We start from the raw sequence: 17,699 nt of genomic DNA on the forward strand, positions 1-17,699 counted from the left end.
TTTCTTGTGCATCATCTTTAGAAGAGGTATTAGAAGAGGCTTCCTTCTGGGGTGACAAACATGCAGACCAATTTAATGCAGTGTGCGGCATATGGTCTGAGCACTGACAGGCTGACCCCCCCCCCCACGCCTTCAACCTCTGCAGCAATGTTGGCAGCACTCATACGTCTATTTCCCAAAGACAACCTCTGGCTATGACGCTGAGCATGTGCACTCAACTTCCTTGGTCGACCATGTCGAGGCCTGTTCTGTGTGGAGCCTGTCCAGTTAAACTGCTGTATGGTCTTGGCCACCGTGCTGCAACTCAGTTTCAGGGTCTTGGCAATCTTCTTATAGCCTAGGCTATCTTTATGTAGAGCAACAATTCTTTTTTTCAGATCCTTAGAGTTCTTTGACATAAGGTGCCATGTTGAACTTCCAGTGACCAGTATGAGAGAGTGAGAGTGATAACACCAAATTCAACACACCTGCTCCCCAATCACACCTGAGATCTTGTAACACTAACGAGTCACATGACACTGGGAAGGGAAAATGGCTAATTGGGCCCAATTTTGACATTTTCACTTAGGGGTGTACTCACTTTTGTTGCTAGTGGTTTAGACATTAATGGCTGTGTGTTGAGTTATTTTGAGGGGACATCATATTTACACTGTTATAGCTGTACACTCACTACTTTACATTATAGCAAAGTATAATTTCTTCAGTGTTGTCACATGAAAAGATATAATAAAATATTTATAAAAATGTGAGGGGTGTACTCACTTTTGTGAGATGCTGTATATAACCCCTTAATAAAGCAGACATTCATAGCCAAAAAAGTGTTCATCCCCCTCCTTCTCCCACAATTGGATTTTTTTTTCTGCTTCCTCCTTTTTTGCGTAGGCGAGAGAATTACATGTGCAGAAGTGTTGCAGGGCTGGGAGACCTTTTAGCATAGCTGTATACTTGCATGAAGACAGCGCAGTTAAGGAGGTCCAGGATGACTGTTTTGTCTGTGCATGCATCTGAAAATCGGCACGTGCACAGATGTGTCTCTGTCAGATCTGGAAGGCCAGACAGCCCTTCGGCACCTCTGTGTGCACAGGACATTCAAAGATGGCAGCGCTGGTGTTCCTCTTTAACCCTTAGCTTAGCTTAACTCCTCCTTCCTCTTCTAGCTATAATGTTCCCAAATACATTTTCTTTGTTTATTTCTCATTTTATAACCATTAGTATTTTACTTTTTTCATTTTGTTCATTAATTTTTTAATGATGCATTAAAAATGCATAACATTTGACAAAAATAAAAAGCTTTTATTTCATTGTAAGTAACTTTGCAATGCTTTTTACCAGAATCATAATTTTAGTTTAACTTTAAACCAGTCAAATTATAGAATAAAATACTTTCTATTTACAGTAAAAAAAATTACTGGTAAAAAAGGTATATATATATATATATATTAGTGTATTTATTTTAGTTTTGTTACTTTTGTATATTACTGGCATAAAAAAAAAAATAAAGATATAATAAAATATTTACAAAACTGTGAGGAGTGTACTCACTTTTGTGAGATACTGTAGAACATTTTTTTTTTCAGTTACTAGTCAGGTTGCTTTAACTGACATTACATGCAGATCAAAGCTTATCTCTTTCAAGTTAATATAATAGTATTCAAGTTTATACAATAGTAAGAATACAACACAATAGTAAAAAAAAAAAAAAAAAAACCTCTCTCTCTCTCACATCTGAACAGTGTTTATAAACACTTTGTCAGATGGTCCATTTTTTTGATAGCAGCAGCTATAATAGTAATTTACACAAGAACCCCCAGCTGTCATTTTGACAGCCGGGAAATGCGAGAAAATGCAAAGAGGGGAGTAGCAGCAGGGCAGAAGGACAGGGCATTCTAAACACAACCTGTGTAATTCAGTGTAGTTTTTGGTGTGTGTAACATGCCCAATACGCACAACTGGTTAACAAGCTACCTTTTCCATTTATTTACTTTTCGAAAAATTGGCCAAACCTCCAGATATATGTACTAAAGTAAAAAGAAAACAAAAAACCCATCATGGCCAAGACAAATTTTCTTTTTATAAACTTCATAAAAAATACATAATGAATTGGAAGAAAATGATTTATCAAATAATCTAAAACACACATAAGGAACAGAAGAGATAGAATCACAATAAAAACATTAGCAGTTCTGTAGTAATCTCAGTTTCAATCTTTCAGACAGTGGCAGAGGGCTGTCTACAGAAATGATAGAGTCATCACCATCATCCTGCTCTTCCTGTGCCTTTGTTGAAGATTTGCACTTTGGACTCAAAAAGAGATCTTCTTTATCAGAGCTTCCATCTTCATTGGACAAATAAACAGATGCTGGTGTGGTGGAAGCCATTTTGCTCAGATGAGTCATTTTTTTAGTGCCGGCTGTCTTGCTTTTTGCTATAGGTTTACCTTGCTCATCCTCATCTTCACTAGACAATGCAATTTTATGGCAGACGGTCTTCTTTGGCAAGGTCTTTGCCTCAGCTTTGAGCGGAACATTGTTAATTAGGCTACTGTCTGATAGATTCCTCACTGGGGCAAGAGTAGACTTCTTCACAAAAGAGAAGGATTTTGTTGTGGGGCGTTGAAGCACTTTAGAGCTGCTGCTAATTCCGGCCAATTTTGTGACCAGAGTATTCTGAGTTTTACTTTTTTGAGGGCTTGGCTTTTTTAACAACTTGAGATGACTTTGTACATTTTCCTTTAAATTGTCACAGTTATTTGCAGAAATAAGTTTTGTCTGTTTCTGTTTATCAAGGACTTTGGATACAGGTACCAGAGGAAGGTTCTGCTCGTTGAGTTTTTGTGGGTTCAAGTCTACAGTCTGTCTGGCATTTTTCAACAGTATTCTCTCTCTTAAAGGTAACTTTTCAAGGTGTAAGAGGCACGGAGAATCAAGATTAAATGCAGGTGTCTGATAAGCTGAATCCTTGAGGCTGGACTTACTTGGTGTAACAAGTTCTTGATTGCTGTTCGCCAAAGCTGGAATTTGTGGCTCAGGAGCAGCTGCCTTGTCCTCAGAACCATGCGCCTCATTACAACCCGTACGAAATTCTGTTTGAGGTGACATACTAAATGAGGTGGCTTCCCAGTCAATGTTACTCAAATTTAAGTCTGAAATCAGCGATGAAATATTGGGTGATGACACCAGGGGTTCGTCTCTACTGCTTATTACTGTGGAAAAACAACTATTAGGACGTGTCTCTGTGTCACCTTTGGTGGATAAAGATGTTGTCAAAACATTCAAGCCTGTCTCATTGGGTAACAATGTCAGAGGTGGCCTAGATGATTCTGAGGAGAAGAGTAGGTCATGTGAGTCACTAGGGCATTTAAGACTGACGGCAGGTAAGGGGACATCCTCAACATTTAAGACCAGTGCTTGTGAGGCTGGTGACTTTTCCAACGCTGGAGTCAAGGTCATTTCAGACAAAAGAGAAGCGACATCATCCACGTTAGGAAGGACCTTGGAAGTTGGCTTGCTTTTCTTGCCTATAAAACAAAATATTCGGAAAAAGAAACTAAATAGAGGCTTTCTTAAATAATAAAGGGCCTGTTTGGCAGTGGGAACAAGTTATCTGATTATATGCCATTTCATTAGAAGAAGGCTTTGCTAGCATAAGCAAAAATCTGTCAACAATGACCGCCAGCATGTCTGAGCCTGCAAATAATGGTTTCTCAGTATAACTGACCAGCCTCTAAAGTGATGCAGAAAATGGATGACGGCAAAAGGTGCTTCCTTTCAGCCCATTAGCTCAGCAACAAAGTGTCAGGAGTTTTATTGGATGACGGTAGCCACAGTCTAAAGGCGAAATAATAGCAGGCGCTCAATGTAAGTACCTTCAGACATTCAACATCTAATATTTTACTGCAAATAGTCCATCGCAGTCTGGCAATTTCCTCCTAACTGTACTGATATTTCAGCAGTTGAAATCTAATAAACACAAACAGACAGAGGAAGAGAAGCACTGGAGTGATCTGAGGGCTCCAGACAACGTACTAAACTAGACATTAAGAAAACACAAATGCAAAAGGGAAATGTGAATCTGTAATAGACTGATCAGAATGTCATATTACTAGAGTACTTACAGTATCTCACAAAAGTGAGTACACCCCTCACATTTTTGTAAATATATTATATCTTTTCATGTGTCAACACTGAAGAAATGACACTTTGCTACAATGTAAAGTAGTGAGTGTACAGCTTATATAACAGTGTATATTTGCTGTCCCCTCAAAATAACTCAACACACAGACATTAACGTCTAAACCGTGGCAACAAAAGTAAGTACACCCCTAAGGGAAAATGCCCAAATTGGGCCCAAAGTGTCAACATTTTGTGTGGCCACCATTATTTTTCCATTACTGCCTTAACCCTCATGGGCATGGAGTTCACCAGAGCTTCATGGGTTGCCACTGGAGTCCTCTTCCACTCCTCCACATGGCGACATCACAAAGCTGGGGGATGTTTTTAGACTTTGCGCTCCTCCACCTTCCGTTTGAGGATGCCCCACAGATGCTCAATAGGGTTTAGGTCTGGAGACATGCTTGACCAGTCCATCACCTATACCCTCAGCTTCTTTAGCAAGGCAGTCTTGGAGGTGTTTGGGGTCGTTATTTTGGAATACTGCCCTGCAGCCCAGTCACCGAAGGGAGGGGGATCATGCTCTGCTTCAGTATCTCACAGTGCATGTTGGCATTCATGGTTCCTTCAATGAACTATAGCTCCAGAGTGATGGCAGCACTTGTGCAGCCCCAGACCATGACACTCCCACCACCATGCTGGACTGTAGGCAAGACACACTTATCTTTGTACTCCTCACCTGGTTGCCGCCACACACGATTGACACCATCTGAACCAAATAAATTTATCTTGGTCTCATCAGACCACAGGACATGGTTCCAGTAATCCATTTCCTTAGTCTGATTGTCTTCAACAAACTGTTTGCAGGCTTTCTTGTGCATCATCTTTAGAAGAGGCTTTCTTCTGGGATGACAGCCATGCAGACCAATTTGATGCTGTGTGCGGCGTATGGTCTGAGCACTGACAGGCTAACCCCCCACCCCTTTAACCTCTGCAGCAATGCTGGCAGCACTCATACGTCTATTTCCCAAAGACAACCTCTGGATATGACACTGAGCACATGCACTCAACCTCTTTGGTCGACCATGGCGGGGCATGTTCTGAGTGGAACCTGTCCAGTTAAATTGCTGTATGGTCTTGGCCACCGTGCTGCAGCTCAGTTTCAGGGTCTTGGCAATCTTCTTATAGCCTAGGCTATCTTTATGTAAGGCAACAATTATTTTTTTTAGATCCTCAGAGTTCTTTGCCATAAGGTGCCATGTTGAACCTCCAGTGACCAATATGAGAGAGCGAGAGCGATAACACCTGCTCCCCATTCATACCAATGAGTCACATGACAACGGGGAGGGAAAATGGCTAATTAGGCCCAATTTAGACGTTTTCACTTAGGGGTGTACTCACTTTTGTTGCCAGCCGTTTAGACATTAATGGCTGTGTGTTGAGATATTTGAGGGGACATCAAATTTACATCATTATACAAGCTGTACACTCACTACTTTACATTGTAGCAAAGTGTCATTTCTTCACTGTTGTCGCATGAAAAGATATAATAAAATATTTACAAAAATGTGAGGGGTGTACTCAATTTTGCGAGAATATATATATGAGGAGGCTTGAACTTTTCATTCAAGCCTCCTCTTTTTCCTGTGTCCTCTTCATGCGTGCGTTTGTGTGTGCATATATATATATATATATATATATATATATATATATATATATATATACACACACACATACAGTTAAATTGTAAGCTGTAAGGTCTTATATAGACAGGTGTGTGGCTTTCCTAAACAAGTCCAATCAGTATAATCAAAGACAGCTGGACTCAAATGAAGGTGTAGAACCATCTCAAGGATGATCAGAAGAAATGGACAGCACCTGAGTTAAACAGCATTTGTTACAGCAAAGGGTCTGAATACTTAGGACCATGTGTGTATTTCAGTTTTTCTTTTTTAATCTGCAAAAATGTCAACAATTCTGTGTTTTCCTGTCAATATGGGGTGATGTGTGTACATTAATGAGGGAAAAAAAATGAACTTAAATGATTTTAGCAAATGGCTGCAATGTAACAAAGAGTGAAAAATTTAAGGAGGTCTGAATACTTCCCGTCCCCACTGTATACACACACACACACATACACACACACACATACATACACACACTTATATGAAGAGGACACAGGAAAAAGGAGGCTTGAACTATCAGCCCTACAAATTCTGAATGGGAACTACCCAGAAAAAATTCTAGAAGCCATACACAACAGGATGTTATTAGTGAGGAGGATAGTAGGTCAGTCAAGGAACGGAGACAGATATTTGGATGCAGTTTATAGATGAGGTGGGAAACAGTAGTATACAATGTGTGTTATATAGGCATTTCCCAGACTCACTTTTCTGTTTTAGCAGCTCAGCCTCCATTCTGTCTTTTCGGAATAACTCTACAATATCGGGGTAAGCTGCAGTGAATAGGGATTCATCCTCAATGGTCAGTAATGGAGCATCTGGTGGATGATCATCAGGAAAAACAAAGCTGCCTAAAAGTGGAAGGAAGGATTCTTATATCAACCTATATATATTGATAATTCTAATAGATGCGAACAATGAAGGATGTCGACTGCTATAACAACACTCATGAAATATATTACCATAGCAGTTGGTAAACTCCTCTCTGCAAAGTAAACAGGTGACTTCAGCCACTGTTTTTTAATCAGTCTCAGAGTTCTGCAAGAGTCAAAATCTGAACGAGACTTCACAAGGCTCAACAGGTCTACAGCCAGTGGGAGCAGCCGGGTAAACAGGCATAATGTTAAACTTTTGAACTTTGTGAACCTGAACTGGAAAAGTGAAAAAGATTTCTAAATACAGTATATTTCTTATAAAATTAACTGTCTAATCAGTACCCTGAAAAATAATTACTATTTGCCTTAAATCCCTCCTTAAAAATACTTATAATCTGTAGCCCCACAGCAGTATATTTGCAGTGTGAGATCAGATAAAGCACTGTCACCTCTGATTGTTATGCTGGGTACAAACAGAGTGAAAATCGTTTGGTTCAGCAGCACCCGGCAGACATTCGATCAGTGTATACATCTGTCTGTCAGAAGACGGTCTAACGGCTTTTGTCACAGGGACATGCTGGAAAACCTGCATCGGATCAGTTCTTGCAGCCAATGGCTGTGAGCGCTGATCATTATGTTCTGGCGGGCGTAGGGTTGGGGGGGGGGGAAATCCCCCTATCAGGATACAAAAGCACAGCAGGGGAGATCACTGCAGCAACATTGCTTGTGTTGGTAAGGGATCTGTCAGTTTTTTTGTTCAGCTCGCTGGGTTAAATGGAAAAAAAAAAAAAAAAAAAAAGAAAAAGAAACTAGCAGTGTGTACCAGGCTTAAGTCTCGGGAGATTTGGTGATTGTCACTGCTGTGCTGCTCATGGTTTTCCTTGCTGGAGAAAGAAATTGTACATGAGGACCTGCAGTGCAAAGGTTCTTCCTGCTTCTACCTCATTCATTCCGTGGATCAGCGATTTCTGTACCTGCTATGCCTTGAATATTCCCCACCGATCATTAGGTCACCACTCATCGAGGGGGGGGGTGCGGGAAGCAAAGAAGCCTTTACACAGAGACACCATGTAGAACAAGGCATGGTATGTCGGTTATGGGGAATAGATCAGCTGCAGGGAGGCTACAGAAATACTTTACAGTTTCTTTGCCTTCTGCTTGTGGGCACAGCTTCCACAGTGCATTCTGAATACATAAAAAGAGAAGTAAACATAAAAACTCAGTTCCACTCAACCCCCCGGAGCAATAAATTTGAAAATACTGCCCTGCCTGCTGCATTGGCTGTGATGAGGCCATTGAGAATATCAGCCAGTCAAGGAAGACAGCCACTAGGCAATCTGAGCATTATTCCCTTCGGTCACACCCTAGTCTTAGATCTGTGCAATCATTTGGACCTAAAAAAAAAAAAAAAAATTGTAAAAATTATACCTTGCATACTGGAGTAGCTTGTGCCATTGTCTCATCCATTTTTGTGTCAAATATATTCTGCAGCAAACTTAAAAATACTTGCTCGAGCTGTCACTAATACTGCACAGCAGGCATCTCCTTGACATCAGGCTGGTTTTCCTTTGAGTGTCCTAGAACTCCTAAAGCCAAGGCTGCTCTTGCGTGCCTGAACCTACCTCCTTACTGTGATCGCCAGCCTCACTAGTCATTATTGAGCATTACAATGGGAGGGGCAGGGTGAGAATCTTGACCCAGGAAGCTGTTACTAGAAAGTTGTGGATGAAGGTTTGCTTTAATGTTTTCGAATACTGCCTTGTAAAGTATGGTTTTCATAGTTCAAAAAAAATAAAAAGACCACTGGACCTTTCTGAAGTACCTCCTGGATTGCATGTACCAGTAGCTGAGAAACTCAGCTAAGATTAATCCTCACATTTAATTAGATGAACTCAGTACTGGTGAGAGGTTTGCAATACAGGCAATTTTTTGTGGATCGCAGATCCAGCTGTGATCCAATTCAAACTAGAAACATAAGGCAAGTGTAGATTTTAGTTAAAGTGGAGGTGATCATTTATAATTACATATTAAGTGCATTCAGGAAATTTTTCTTATTGCCTCATAATGGTTCATCCATCTTCTCTTTTTTACACAAACCTGGTTTTACCCATTCAATTTCGTAGCATGGAATCCCATTCCTGACTCGTGTCTTCAGAATTCTGAAAAAGAATAATTAAAACAATGTTATTACCATTCACTTTTAAGGAGGACTATGAAATTCTTTTGCACTTTTTAAAAATGTGTTTAAAGTTAAACTCCATATATAAAATAAACACTAATAAATGTTAGTTTAAAAGTTAGTTTCTGAGAATTTGTCTACACGAGACTGTCTCGATCAACGCTTTTAGTTGTGGCTCCCTTTGAATGTTTATAGTATGCAATACTAGCATTGATTAGTTGCCATGAATGACACATCCACATTTTCTGCACTACAAGACAGAACTAGACAGTGCTATAAGATACATCAGAATATCCCAAATAAGTAATGACATTTTTCCTTAAAAGCCATCAGTGATATTCAGACTCCTGGGATAGATCTGAATCTGCCTGGGGCCTGTGAGGAGGCCTGTCACACTCTTTACCTGGTCGCCTGAAGCTGTGCATCATGCTGCCTGCCCGCTTTCCTCTCTTGCATGTCATGGTATGTCAGAAGGCCAAGAATCTTCTCGCAGGCATAATGCTTGGGCCACTCCATCCACTCCAATGCAAAATTCTAGAAAGACACAGAGCAAACACTAAAAAAACATATTACAGGATATGGATTATACAGGGTAGAGTAAAACTACTTTTTGCAGATCCCCAAACCTAACCAAGACTTTAACCTTTGCAGTGCAGGGGCAGCCCAATTTTTCCTTTCCCTGGAGTTCAGCTTTAAAGTGTAAACCCTAACAAATAATTTATCTTACTTCCAATATTTTCCTCTGGTAAATAAAACCATTATGTTTTATCTACAGTATTTAAAGAAGTGAAAAAAAAAATATTTAGTGATCCTGCCAGAAATTAAGTTCTGCCGTTGTGCACCCTGCTGTCTCATCTCAAACAAGATCATCAGCAAATGTGTTAGGACTACAGAACACCTCCTCCAAGGTTATGGAGATGAGGCGGTATTCTGTGGTCCTAACTGTCCCGTCAAAGGGGGGACAACACTACTCCGCTCTAGATATAGTAGAGTTAGTGAGCAACAGGAAGAGTGTTACTGGCAGGATCACCAGGTGAAAATAAAGGAAAAATCCTGAAAAACACTAATACAGCCACCACATCTAGTACTGGTAAGTTGCTATTACAATTTGTCACAATGAGAAATGCAATAATACCATACACATCAAACTTTTTGCTTTTGAGAAAAACAAGGATATCATATCCATATCAACAATCATTCTGCCTGTGCTGGTCTGACAAATGCCGCGTACACACGAGTGGACTTTTCAGCATCAAAAGGTCTGATGGTCTTTCTGACGGACTTTCGAACAACCGGACTTGCCCACACACGAACGGACTAAAGTCAGTACGAAAGTCCGTTGGTTTGAACGTGATGACGTATGAAGGGACTAGAATAAGGAAGTTCATAGCTAGTAGCCAATAGCTGCCCTTGCGTCCTTTTTTGTCCGTCGGACTAGCATACAGACGAACGGATTTTTTGACCGGACTCTAGTCCGTCGGAAAGATTTGAAACATGTTCCAAATCTAAAGTCTGTCTGATTTTCGACAGAAATAGTCCGCTGAAGGTCTGATGAAGCCCACGCACGGTCGGATTGTCCGTCGGATTCATTCCGTCGGACCAGTCCGGTCAAAAAGTCCGGTCTTGTGTACACGACTTTAGTGTGAATTCTCATAGGGTGCTGTAAATTACTACATTTTGGAATTAGCATACAAAGGGAATAGACCAACCAAACCTCATATTTCAGTTTTTGTCAGATGCTTGAGATTTAAAGCGGACCTTAAATGAAAAAAGGCCAGCTTACTGCGTCAGGCCTCCCCCATACAAATCCCCCAGAATAAAGTATAAAAAAATTAAGGGCTATAAAAAATTTGTAGGAACAATAAAGTTAGAGAAATATACTTTATATTTACTTTACCTCCACCTCCAGCTTCTACTCACAGCACCTAGGCAAGCGTGGTCACAATCCTTGCAGCATGAACAAGGATCCTGGGAACTAGGAGGATGTATAGAACCATATTCTTGAGAGATTTAGGATACTGAGCATTCCCAGGATCTCTGACATCACCAGAGTCTACATTGTGGAAGCTGGAAGTAAAATACATTTTCTAACGTTTTCCCCTTCAGATTTCATAGTGCAAGGTCCGCTTTAAACCCTTAATGACAGAGAGTAAAATAAATCCTAATGCCTGAACACAGCTTTGCAGCTTTGACAAGTGTTAGTAAAACTGTATCATATTATCGCAACTACACCAGGTAAATTATAACTTTTTTTACAGGACAAATTTGGCTTTCATTTGTGGGTAAATTTTAATTGATATCGCCCATTTTTTAAAATTTAATTTACAAAGGAAAACTGGCACAAAATAGTTAAAAAAAAAAAAATGTTTTTTTAAAATGTTTATATATTTTTCTTGCTCTTACTATAACCTACCATCAAAGAACACCACAAAATAATGTATTTTGCTTCTGAGGATTGCAGCAATACCATACACTGTATGTGTATGTTATTTGTAGTTTATTATTTATTACAGGTACTTATATAGCGCCATCAATTTACGGAGTGCTTTACACACATACAGTTGGGTCCATATGTATTTGGACATAGGCACAATTTTAGGTTGTTTCAGGTATTTACCAAAACATATTCAAGCTATAGTTATATAATGGATATTGGCTGAAAGTGCACACTCCGGTTTATTTGAGAGTATGTACATCCAGATTGGAGGAAGGGTTTAGGAATTACAGCTCTTAAGAATAGCCATCCCCCCTTTTTCAAGGGACCAAAAGTAATTGGACAATTGAATCAAAAGCTGTTTCATGGCCAAGTGTGGGCTACTCCTTCGTCATTCCTTCATCAATTAAGCAGGTAAAAGGTCTGGAGTTGATTCTAAGTGTGGTAATTGCATTTGGAATCAATTGCTGTGAACCTACGTCATGCGTTCAAAGGAGCTGTCCATGCAAATGAAACAGACCATTGTAAGGCTTCAAAAACAAAACAAGACCATCAGAGAGATAGCAGCAACATTAGGAGTGGCCAAATCAATAGTTTGGTACATTCTAAAGGGAAGATTGCACTGGTGAGCTCAGCAACATAAAAAAGGTCTGGACGTCAACGAAAGGCAACAGTGGTGGATGATCGCAGGATCCTCTCTATGATAAAGAAAAACCCATTCACAACATCCAAACAAGTGATGGACACTCTCTAGGAGGTGGGCATACTATTGTGAAAGTCTACAATCAAGAGAAGACTTCACACTAGATCAAATACAGAGGGTTCACCATAAAGGTACAAACCATTCATAAGCCTGAAGAATAGAAAAGCCAGATTAGACTGACAAAAAACTGTCTAAAAAATACAGACCAGTTCTGGAAAAGCATTCTTTGGACGAATGAAACTAAGATTAATCTGTACCAGAATGATGGGAAGAAAAAAAAAAAGTGTGGAGAAGGCTTGGAACAGCTCATGATCCAAGGCACACATTGTCATCTATAAAACATGGTGATGGCAGTGTGATGGCATGGGCATGCATGGCTTCCAGTGGCATTGGGTCATTGGTGTTTATTGATGATGTAACAGAAGCACCTGGATGAATTCTGCTGTGTTTAGAGATATACTGGCAGCCCAGATTCAGCCAAATGCAGCAAAGTTGATTGGACGGCACTTCACAGTACAGATGGACAATGATCCAAAACATACTGCAAAAGCAACCCAGGAGCTTTTGAAGGAAAAGAAGTGGAATATTTTGAAATGCCCAAGTCAATCACCTGATCTCAACCCAACTGAGCAGGCATTTCAGCCCTTTGAAAATAGGGGGACGGTGTATAAAAATGGTTGCAGTTCCTAAATTTCGTACTATATGTTCAATCCCTTGAATTAAAGCCGAAAGTCTGCACTTCAAATTAATTTGGATTTTTTTGTTTTAATTTTATCCTGGTGGCATACAGAGCCAAAAGTATGAAAATTGTGCCTGTGTCCAAATATATATGGACCGAACTGTGTATATATATATACATATATATATAGTCAATTTAAACAGTAGTCAATTAACCTACCACCATGTCTTTAGAGTGTGGGAGAAAACTGGAGTATATGGAGGAAACCCACACAGCTGGAGGGAAATCATGCAAACTCCGGACATGTAGTGTCATGGTTAGTGTTTGAACCGACCACACTAGTGCTGCTAGGCAGAAGTGCTAACCACTAAGGCACTGTGCTGCCCTTGTGGTTTGTACTAAAAACACATTGACAATATATTCTTTAATCCTACCTAAAATACAATGACCTTCGACCCTAACCTTGACCCAAAAGCTAGGCTTGAGCATGACCTAGATCAAACCCCCGATCTAGCTATTTTTAAATTTTATTTATTTGTATTATTTATTTATTTTTTACACTTTTCTCCCCTAGCTCCCCAATTGTTAGTATGGGACCAGGGGCTCTCAGTAAGAGCCTGGTCTCTTTGCTAAGAGCTTGCTGTGCAGTGTACTCCCAGCACAGACAAAGCTATGCATATATACGGCCCCAGAGGATTAAGACTTCAGTGAGGCTGCATCTATGTGTATACACAGATAACATTGTAGCAATAAGGTGCTAGTGAGAACTGAGGAAACTGTACCAAGGTGACATCCTAATGGCTATCCTTATCACACAACTGGTAAGCTCCACCAATGCTGCCCAATTTCAGACAGAGGAATCCTAGTATCACTGGAAAGACAAAAGCAAGAGGTCACAAATGCCTTAAAAGACATACCTTGATTTCCTGTCCTGTAGAGACAACACAAGAAGAAAGAGGAAATCTCTTAAATGTGAGGCTTCAAAAATAAAATACAGTGAGTGAAAAACTGTATTTGATCCCCTGCTGATTTTTTTACGTTTGCCCACTGACAAAGAAACGATCAGTCTATAATTTTAATGGTAGGTTTATTTTCACAGAGCAAGACAGAACAACAAAAATATCCAGAAAACCACCTTTAAAAAAAGTTATAAATTGATTGGCATTTTAACGAGTGAAATAAGTATTTGATCCCCAGTCAATTAGAAAGATTTCTGGCTCCTAGGTGTCTTCTATACTGGTAACTAGCTGAGATTAGGAGCATTCCCTTTAAAAGAGTGCTCCTAATCTTAGCTTGTTACCTGTATAAAAGACACCTGTCCACAGAAGCAATCAGTCAATCAGATTCCAATCTCTCCACCACGGTCAAGACCAAAGAGCTGTCCAAGAATGTCAGGGACAAGATTGTAGACCTACACAAGGCCGGAATGAGCTACAAGACCATCGCCAAGCAGCTTGGTGAGAGGATGACAGCAGTTGGTGCGATTATTAGAAACACAAAATAACTGTCAATCTCCCTTGTTCTGGGGCTCCATGCAAGATCTCACCTCGTGGAGTTTCAATGATCATGAGAACGGTGAGGAATCAGCCCAGAACTACACGGGAGAATCTTGCCAATGATCTCAAGGCAACTGAGACCATAGTCACCAAGGAAACAATTGGTAACACACTACGCAGTGAAGGACTAAAATATTGCAGTGCCCCCCTGCTCAAGAAAGCACATGTACAGGCCCGTCTGAAGTTTGCTAATGAACATCCTGAATGATTCAGAGGAGAACTGGATGAAAGTGTTGTGGTCAGATGAAACCAAAATTGAGATCTTTGGCATCAACTCAACTTGCCGTATTTGGGGGAGGAGGAATGCTGCCTATGACCCCAAGAACACCATCCCCACCGTCAAACATGAAGGTGGAAACATTATGCTTTAGGGGTGTTTTTCTGCTACAAGACCACTTCACCACATCAAATGGATGATGGCCAGGACCATGTATCGTCAAATCTTGGGTGAGAACCTTCTTCCCCCAGGGCATTGAAAAGGAGTATTCCAGCATGACAAATGATCCAAAACACACGGCCAAGGCAACAAAGGAGTGGCTCAAGAAGATGCACATGAAGGTCCGGGAGTGGCGTAGCCAGTCTCCAGACCTTAATCCCATAAAAAATATGTGGAGGGAGCTGAAAGGTTCGAGTTACCAAACATCAGCCTCAAAACCTTAATTACTTGGAAAGTATCTGCAAAAAGGAGTGGGATAAAATCCCTCCTGAGAGGAGTGCAAACGTGGTGGCCAACTACAAGAAATGTCTGACCTCTGTTTGCGAACAAGGGTTTTGCCACCAAGTACTAAGGCTTGTTTTGCAAAGGGGTCAAATACTTATTTCGCTCATTAAAATGCAAATCATTTTTTTTATTTGTTATTTTGTCTCTCACTGTTAAAATGAATCTACCGTTAACCACTTACGGACCACAGCACACCAATATACGTCCTAACTTTGAAGGGGGATATCTTTGTTATGGCAGCAGCTAGCTGCCATAACCCTGGTATCCTCTTCTTCAGCGGGCAGTCCGGTTTTCAATAATAGTGGTCTCTGCGGCGGATTCGCCGAGAGATCACTTTTATCGGCAGCGGCAGAGGCCTCCCCGGTGCCCTCTGCCGCTTACCGGAGCTGTCGGTAGCGGCGGAGGCGATCGGATCCTTGTCCTTGCTGGGTATGGCGACGAGTGAGGGGAAGATGGCCCCCACCCGTCTCCATACCATTGCAGGGCAGAAGCGACGTCAAAACGTTGCTTAGCCCATAGCTCTTAAAGGGCCATTTTTTTTTTTAATGCACTTTAGTGTAAATATGAGATCTGAGGTCTTATCAACCCCAGATTTCATATTTAAGAGGTCCTGCCACGCTTTTTTTCTATTACGAGCGATGTTTACATTCCTTGTAATAGGAATAAAAGTGACACAATTTATTTATTTTTTTAAAAGAACAGCGTAAAAATAAAAAATAAAATAAATTTAAAAAATAAATACATTTTTAAAACGCGCCCCGTCCCGCCGATCTCGAGTGCAGAAGCGAACGCATACCTGAGTAGCGCCCGCATATGAAAATGGTGTTCAAACCACACATGTGATGTATCCCTACGATCGGTAGAGCGAGAGAAATAAAATTCTAGCCCTAGACCTCCTCTGTAACTCAAAACATGCATCCTGTAGAAATTTTTAAACGTCGCCTATGGAGATTTTTAAGGGTAAATGTTTGTCGCCATTCTACGAGCGGGCGCAATTCTGAAACGTGACATATGGGTATCAATTTACTCGGCATAACATTATCTTTCACAATATTAAAAAAAAACAAAAAAAAAAACATTGGGCTAACTTTACTGTCGTCTTATTTTTTAATTCAAAAAAGTGTATTTTTTCCAAAAAAAAATGTGCTTGTGAGACTCCTGCGCAAATACGGTGTGACAGAAAGTATTGCAACGACCGCCATTTTATTCTCTAGGGTATTAGGAAAAAAAAATGTATAATGTTTGGGGGTTCTAAGTAATTTTCTAGCAAAAAAAAAACAGTTTTTCAAACAACAAATCTCAGAAAGAGGCTCGGTCCTTAAGTGGTTAAAGTTATAGACTGGACATTTCTTTGTCAGTGGGCAAATGTATGAAATCAGCAGAGGATCAAATACTTTTTTTCCCTCACTGTAGCTCATACCTTTTTTCCAAAAGGTTTTTGCAATTCACTAAAAATCGCTACTAAAATACTGCATTTGCTACTTGAAGTGATGTGGTATTTTAGCAAGGAATGTCTCTCCCCCCTCCCCGCCCCCCCCAAAAAAATGAAAAGTCAACAGTTACAAATAATGTAGTTGATGGCTTTTAATATAAGGACACTTATCTGCCCCCTGGACACTTATCTGCCCCCTGAGTCCAGTGCTCACCCAAGCCGATTCTTCAATTGGCTTCGGGTGCAGGTGCTGTCATCTTCACCAAGAGAAATTGGCAGTGAAGCCTTGCGGCTCCACAGCTAGCTTACAATTTTGCATGCACCAGTGATTGGTTCCGCAGTCTTCTGGGACCTGAGATGTGTCCCAGAAGGCTGCAGGAGAAAGAGGGGGGCAAACTTCTCCTTAGATCGTTGCAGCGATCTGACCAGAAGCGGGAGAGCGGGTACTTGTCAAAATCAGATCCCTGCTCCGTACCCCCACACTAACCCAAAGAAAAAAAAAGCCAAATGTAAAGGAGGAGGGGGGAGGAGGAGGAGGAGGGGGGAGGAGGAGGAGGAGGAGGGGGGAGGAGGAGGAGGAGGAGGGAGGAGGAGGAGGAGGAGGGGGGAGGAGGAGGAGGAGGGGAGGAAGAGCGGAACTTAAAAAAAAAAAAAAAAAAAAAAAAACAAACAGCGGGACCCCACGCCAAAAGAAAAAAAAAAAAAAAGTGTTCCCCCGAAATTTATACCAGACCCTTATCCGAGCATGCAACCCTGCAGGCCAGGAATGGGAAAACAAGTAAATATAATATACATTCCTATCTATTTACTAAGACTAGCAGCAGAAGGATTCAAAATAGTTAATATTGCTTGAGAAAGTAAAGTTCTGCTTTAAGGTCTTTGGCATCTTTGCATTTGAGTCCCCAATCCTGCACACCTGCCACAGCCACTACCATGGAGTTCTATAACTCATGCTGGAATTTTAATTCAACTGAATTTGGGTGATCCAGCATTGGAACACTCTAATGGTTTGTGGGAACAGATCCAGGAACTGGCAGGGAGACCTCCCCATCAGAGATCTCACAAGGAGCCAATGAGTGACTTGTTTCACCAGTCCTGGATGAACCCTCTGCACACTGCTATACACCCTTCCCAGGAAGCTATGCAATGAAAAATGGGGGTTTTTAGTTCACACATATTGCAATACATGCTTAAGCTGGTCAACTGCAACAAAGTAATCCCTCTTCTGGTCAGTCCTACTCTGCTCTGCCACTGCAGATGCTACAGTTTTTCATTGCATAGGTTGCTGGAAAGGGTGTATAGCAGTGTGCAGAGGGTTCATCTAGAATT

The 17,699-nt window shown here is 40.8% G+C and overlaps 1 protein-coding gene across 1 annotated transcript in view; it reads right to left on the bottom strand.

The window, feature by feature from the left end:
• Positions 1 to 2,006: 2,006 nt before the first annotated feature.
• Positions 2,007 to 17,699, bottom strand: part of GEN1 (GEN1 Holliday junction 5' flap endonuclease) — a 68,750-nt gene continuing 53,057 nt past the window's right edge. The window contains exons 11-14 of the mRNA XM_073625344.1: positions 9,249 to 9,379; positions 8,764 to 8,825; positions 6,499 to 6,642; positions 2,007 to 3,517 (exon numbers count right to left, since the gene is read on the bottom strand). Coding sequence (XP_073481445.1) covers positions 2,175 to 3,517; positions 6,499 to 6,642; positions 8,764 to 8,825; positions 9,249 to 9,379 — 1,680 coding nt within the window. The 3' untranslated portion in view covers positions 2,007 to 2,174. The remainder of the gene's footprint in view (positions 3,518 to 6,498; positions 6,643 to 8,763; positions 8,826 to 9,248; positions 9,380 to 17,699) is intronic.

Source organism: Aquarana catesbeiana, linkage group LG04, assembly GCF_042186555.1.
Source record: "Aquarana catesbeiana isolate 2022-GZ linkage group LG04, ASM4218655v1, whole genome shotgun sequence".
Lineage (NCBI taxonomy): Eukaryota > Metazoa > Chordata > Amphibia > Anura > Ranidae > Aquarana > Aquarana catesbeiana.